Here is a 6,042-nt window from a genome sequence, read left to right on the forward strand (position 1 = left end):
TTTATCAGGCATACCTGTGACCAGGATCTGGGGTTGGCTGAGGCTGGGGGATACATGATGTCAAGACCTTGCTGAGGTGCTGTCTCTGTGTCTCTCTCTCTCTCACTCATGGAAGAAATAAAGAAGTCATTTTTAAAAATAAAGTATAAATTTATTTTTAAAAAAAAAAAAAAAAACATAGGGGCCAGCAGGCATGATGATGAAAACTTTATGACTGACCATGGTTCAAGTCCTGGACCTGGCATTTCACTTTCTCACTTTCCTTTTCTCTCTCATCAAATTAAAAATGATAATGATAATAAGGGACCAGCAGATGGTGTAATGGTTATGTCACTGGGCTCCCATCTAGTCGACCGCAGTTCAAGTCCCAAACCTGGTGGCTTCAAACTCACACCCGGTGCATGTGGGTGCATGCCCAAGATCCCAAGAGGAGAATGGAGGAGAAAGGATTACGGCATGGCCATCCCCTCAGAGGACAATTTCTCACTTTCTGTGTCTTTGTCTCTGTCTCTCCAATGAGCACATATGCCCTATACCAATATACAAGAATCTCTCTTTAAAAAAAATGATAATAAAATTAAATAAAACAATTCTTTAAGGGGACCGGAAAGTGGTGTGGTGGTTAAGGGCGCTGGATTCCCACATGGCCAACTGCGGTTTGAGTCCCGGACCTCTTAGCTTGCTTTCTCACTTTTCCTCTCCCTCTCTCTCTTACTATGTCCCTCTCTGGTCAAATTAAAATAAATAAATAAAGTTAAATAAAATAATTCTTTAAAAAATAATAATTCTTTAAGAACAAACAGTAACAAAAAATAGTTACCCTATAACATAGCAATTCTACCCCTAGATATACACAAAAGAGAAATGAAAACATATGTCTATACAACAATCTATCCACAAATGTTCATAGCAATATTATTCATAATAGACCAAAGTAGAGGGCCAGCAGGTGGCATAGAGGTTAAGGCAGCTGGATCTCACATGATCGACTTTGTGGTTCCAATCCCGGACCCAGCAGCTTGAAAATCACACTGGGTGTATGTGTATGCATGCCCAGAATCCTGAGAGGAATTCAAAGGAGATAGGATTGTGGTGTGGCCATCTTCCCAGGGGGTGATTTCTCACTTTCCCTCTCTTTCTGTGTGTGTGTGTGTGTGTGTGTGTGTGTGTGTGTGCACGTGCGCACATGCGTGCCACTTCTCTGGTAAGTTCTTGTACCCTATTTCAAAAACTAAAATCAAAAACTGATAAGTGAATGAATAACATGTGGTATACCCACACAGTGAAACATTTGGCAATAAGAGAGGGACAGGGGTGATACATGCTATGGGGTGGATGAACTTTGGAAGCATAATGCTAAGTGAAAGAAGTCAGACAAAAGACACATACTGCATGATTCTGCTTACAAGAAACACCCAGAATAGGCAAATCTTTAGAGACGGAAAATAAGTTATTGGTCGCCAGAAAAAAATGACTGAGGAAGTGACTGTTCGTGGGTACAGGGTTTCTTTTCAGACTGATGAAAATGTTCTGAAACGATGGTGAGTGCACAGTAAAAGCCACTAAATCGTACACTTTTTTTTTAAAAAAAAAACCATAGGGCATGTGCACTTGCCAGAGAGAGAGGAACAGAGAGATTATGCCATCCGCTGGTCCCAGGATCTGGTGCTCTTAGCCACCAGGCTGAAGGGCTGGCCAGGGAGCTGGTTTTTCAGTAGAGTATTTGGAATGGGTGGGAGGAAATCTGTGAATCCTTGCATTCTTTTCCTTGGCGACCTGGGACAGGAGCCCTGACTGTCTGGAGCTTTCCCGTGGGAACCCCGAGCTGGGCTCCGCAGTCCCATCAGACAGAGGGCACAGGCACTTGCCCCTTGGAGCCCAGGCCGACGGGCATCTAGTTTGCATCTGTTCACACCCTCTGGTCACCTTGTAGCGGAGTCACTGATGTCCGTGGAGAGGCTGCAAGGAAGAAGGCAGGAAGCCTTGCCTCGGAGCTCTGGGGCGCTGGGTAACTGGCCAGGTCCCTGTCCCCAACCTCCTTACCCACTCTCCTGTCCTCCCGCAGGGCGACTCTGGTGAGATGGGCTTCCCAGGAATAGCTGGTCTCTTTGGACCCAAGGTACTGACTCCCACCCCTCAGTGTTCCTGTGGGGCCCCGTCACCCACCCCACTCATTCACTTACTCAACAAAGATTTAGCAAACCCTTGCGGTGTGGCCAGGACCTTGGCAGGAATCAAGCTTGAACCTCCTCTTCCCAGTACTTGTTCCGCTGACTCGGGTTCCCAGCCCAACTCCACAGTTTCCCTGTGCCCGAGGACAGCCACTTAGTCCCTCGGTTTCCTCATCTGTAGAATGGGACTGTAGGGAGTGTTGCCGGAATTAAGGCCAGAGGCGTTGCCCTGTGCCGCACTGAGCAGGTACACAGTTGCTACCTGCTAACTAGCTGGGGCCTCTCCAGCAAGGCTGCTCAACAGGGGGGGCGGTAAACAGTGGCCACACCCGGGGCAAGGAGCTGCCCCGCGGCCACCTGGGCACAGACGGCCTTCCTCTGCCTCCCACAGGGCCCCCCAGGAGATGTCGGCTTTAAGGGTATCCAGGGTCCTCGGGGACCTCCTGGCTTGATGGTGAGTCCCTCCCACTGCCCCAGTGGGGACAGTCGCTCTAGGCCCCAGGCCAGCCCTCAGCTGGCTGGACATGTGTCCTCCTTCACCCCGGAGCCCCGTCTGTGCCCACATCCTGCATTCCCATGCCCGCACCTCTGCTCAGACTGCTCATCCTTCAGCCTCCTTTCTTGCTCACTCCCCTCTAGTAGCCTGCTCTACTGGCCCTTCCCAAGGCCCATGGAAGGGGCTCAGGAGGTGCACAGCCTGGGCCCTGCTCTGGGATGTCTCGCTTCCATTTCCTGGGGACACTCAGGCTGTCCTCCAGCCCCCTGTCTCCAGGTCCAGGACCAGGACATACAGCCTTTCTTTCTCCTATAGGGAAAAGGAGGCCTCATCGGGCCCCTTGGAACCCTGGGACCTTCAGGACTCCCGGTATGTGCAGAGGGCGGGCCAGGAAGACTCCTGGGTCCCTTTTCCTCCCGATACCACATGGTCTTTGTGCCTCTGTGCCTCTGCTAAGCCCGGGGATAGGGTTGTGGGTCCCAGTTGGGTTTAGACCAGCAGTCCCCAGCCTTTTGGGTACAAGTTTCCCCACCTGGGAACTGGGGCTTCTCCTCTGAGCTCTGTGTCACTGGGCTGTGGTTTGTTGCAGGGTCCAAAGGGTGACAAAGGCAGCCGAGGGGACTGGGTGAGTGGATGAGCTGAGGGGACTACGACGGGGGTGGAGAGGGGCAGACTCTCATGGGCAGGGTCCCCTAACTCCCTTCCCTGCTTCTTTCTTCCTCCAGGGATTGCAAGGTCCGAGGGTGAGTGGGCTGGGCATGCAGGGAGTGGGGTGGGTGGGTATTCTAGTTCCCCTCCTTCTATGGTGACTGAGGTCCCTGGAGTTCTTTCCCTCTGGCCCCTGTTATCCCCGTCTATACCAGGGCAGCCATAGTCCCTGGGTGTCGGGGTCTGCAGAGAAAGGGTGGGGGACATGGAAGGCCGATGCCGACCAGGTCCTCACTGTTTCTCTCCTCTTCTCTAGGGTCCTCCTGGCCCGAGAGGGCGGCCTGGCCCACCGGTAGGTACCTGGGTGTTCGGTGTAGGTTGGACTTGTGAGGGTGGGAGATGGGGTCCATAAACAAGCACCAAGCCTTTGCTGCATGCTGAGCCTTGACCTCGCACCTCACAGGCCCTTATGCTCCCTACAGCCCACGGGTTCTAGGAGAGCAGAGACCAGCCGGCACGTGCTCTCATGCGCAGCTAGCGCCGGTACTCTCCTGCCAACCTCGGGGCCTCTATACCCAGCGCCCCCCAATGCTGACCCACTGCCTTCTTTTGCAGGGTCCTCCAGGGGGTCCTATCCAGTTCGTAAGTTGCAGAACATTCTCTTTTGCCTACTGGGGGTAAGGCCCAGGGAGCGGGAACCGGGAGGTAGTTGAGCCATCTCTGGCTGTGGTGACTTGAACTCTAAGCTGGGCCAGGGATGGTTGGACCTTCGTCTCTTCCCACTGGAGCTTTGGGTCCTGGAGCAACAGAAAGACCCCTGGGCCAGGAGGCAGGGAAGCTAGGTTTTCTGCAGGACGTGGCCTCGACTGTGACCAGCCCCTGTCCTGTGGGTCCTGCCTGTGGACCCAAAACAAACAGGCTGATGGCCAAGGGTCTGTCTGTGTCAGATTCTCAGGTGGTCGACCAGGGCGCCTGTGCTTCTCCTGGTGGGCACCACAGCCCTGTCCCAGCAAGCCCTGTGCCAAGTCTGTCCCCATTCTGCCACTTCCCTGCTTGGTCACCTTCAAAATCAGGCCCTGACCGCGGCCCAGGACATGGCCATGACGGAAGACTTCACAGAGCAGGAGTTCAGGCCATGGGTCACTTGGAATCTCTGCCCTTCTCTCAGTGTCCTCCCTCTGCAGCGCCCACAGGACAGAGTGACAGCCTGGCCACTTCTTCTGTAGCCATCCCTTGTCCTTCTTGTAAATGAGGAAGATGGCCTTCCCCCTCTTAAACATGGAGAGTGAGAGGATTGGAGCTGTTTTAGGAATAGCTGATACTTACTGAGCTCTCTCTCCTATAACCAGACAGGTTAGAAGCGCCTGCGTGTGTTCACCTGTGCCTTCCTCACAACAGTTCTAGGGGAAAGTTTATGATCAGGCCAGTTTCCAGGCGAGAGAACAGACCCAAAGAAAGGTCAAGCATCTTGCTCCAGACTATGCAGTGACTCAGTGGCAGGACTGGGATTTGAACCCCAGGAGTACCCCAGAGTCTGGGTTCCGGGCCCCAACTCTGGTCTTTACTCACAGGCTGGTTCCTGCCCTGTCTGTGTTTCTGAAAGCCTCAGCCATCCCTCTGCTGAGCCCAGGGTTGGGGTTGTAGGTCCCAGTGTGTGTTAGACCAGCAGTCCACAGCGTTTTTGGCACCAGGGCCTGGTTTTATGGAAGGCAATTGTCCATAAACAAGGGCGGCAGGGATAGATTACAAGAGCATGCAACATAGATTCCTCGCGTGCACAGTTCACAGCAGGGTTCAGCTCCTAGGAGAATCTAGAGCCCCACTGATCTGACAGGAGGGGAGCTCAGGCTGTAATGCATGGATTGAAAGTGACTGGAAACCCAGATGAAGCTTCACTTGCTTCCCTGCTGCTCACGTCCTGCCGGGCATCCAGGTTCTTGTGTAGGTCCATGGTCCAGTTTTAGGCCAGGATAGTGCCAGGCAAAGGAGAAAAGCCAGGACTGTGGGGCAGAGAAAGGGGCCTTCCCCAGCTGGGGGGCAAGAGGGGCAGGAGGAGCAGGAGCAGCCTCCACGGCAGTCACCTCTGTGGGATCAGGCAAAGCTCCTCTGTTGCACCGTGGACCTCTGCAGCATGCAAATGAGTGGTGGTCCTGTGCACTGGAGGACACTTAGCTGTGTTCTCAGCCTCTAACCATGAGATGCAAATAATACCCTGCTGTAATAACCAATGTGTCTCCAGATATTGCCACTGTCCCCTGAGGGGCATCTCTGCCCCCGTTAAGAACCACTGGTGCAGGAGACAGCCCGTTGGTGCACTGGAGGGAGGGAAGGGTGTTCTGGACAATGTGAGCAGCATGTGCAAAGGCCCTGGGGCTAGACAGAGCATGCATTTAGGAACCTGGAAGTACTGTACCGCGTCTGGTGATAGAACACGTCTGGGGGCGAGGAGAGAGATGAGGCTTGAGACACACTCCAGCCGGGTCTTGTGACCATGCCTAGGAGTCTGGACTCGGTCCTGAGGGCAATGGGGAGCTATGGACGTGCCTGGAGGATGGGAGCAGCAGACACAGCCTTCACTCTCAGCAAAGAGACAAAGGACAGAACGTTCCACAGAGGCGTGTGCCTGGGCCAGGATCCCACCAGGGCAGGTGGGGTGGGAGTGAGCGCGTGGGCCTGGGGGCTCCCACGTGGTGCGGCTGGACAGGACACATGCGGTCGTTTCCCTAC

General features: G+C 53.8%; 1 protein-coding gene across 1 annotated transcript in view; it reads left to right on the forward strand.

The window, feature by feature from the left end:
• The window catches only part of COL27A1 (collagen type XXVII alpha 1 chain), a 191,819-nt gene that overhangs the window by 176,457 nt on the left and 9,320 nt on the right, over window positions 1-6,042 (forward strand). The window contains exons 56-62 of the mRNA XM_027769364.1: window positions 2,066-2,119; window positions 2,563-2,625; window positions 2,983-3,036; window positions 3,257-3,292; window positions 3,393-3,410; window positions 3,632-3,667; window positions 3,931-3,957. Of these exons, the coding sequence (XP_027625165.1) occupies window positions 2,066-2,119; window positions 2,563-2,625; window positions 2,983-3,036; window positions 3,257-3,292; window positions 3,393-3,410; window positions 3,632-3,667; window positions 3,931-3,957 (288 nt within the window). The remainder of the gene's footprint in view (window positions 1-2,065; window positions 2,120-2,562; window positions 2,626-2,982; window positions 3,037-3,256; window positions 3,293-3,392; window positions 3,411-3,631; window positions 3,668-3,930; window positions 3,958-6,042) is intronic.

Source organism: Tupaia chinensis, unplaced genomic scaffold (genome assembly GCF_000334495.1).
Source record: "Tupaia chinensis unplaced genomic scaffold, TupChi_1.0 Scaffold000081_1, whole genome shotgun sequence".
Lineage (NCBI taxonomy): Eukaryota > Metazoa > Chordata > Mammalia > Scandentia > Tupaiidae > Tupaia > Tupaia belangeri.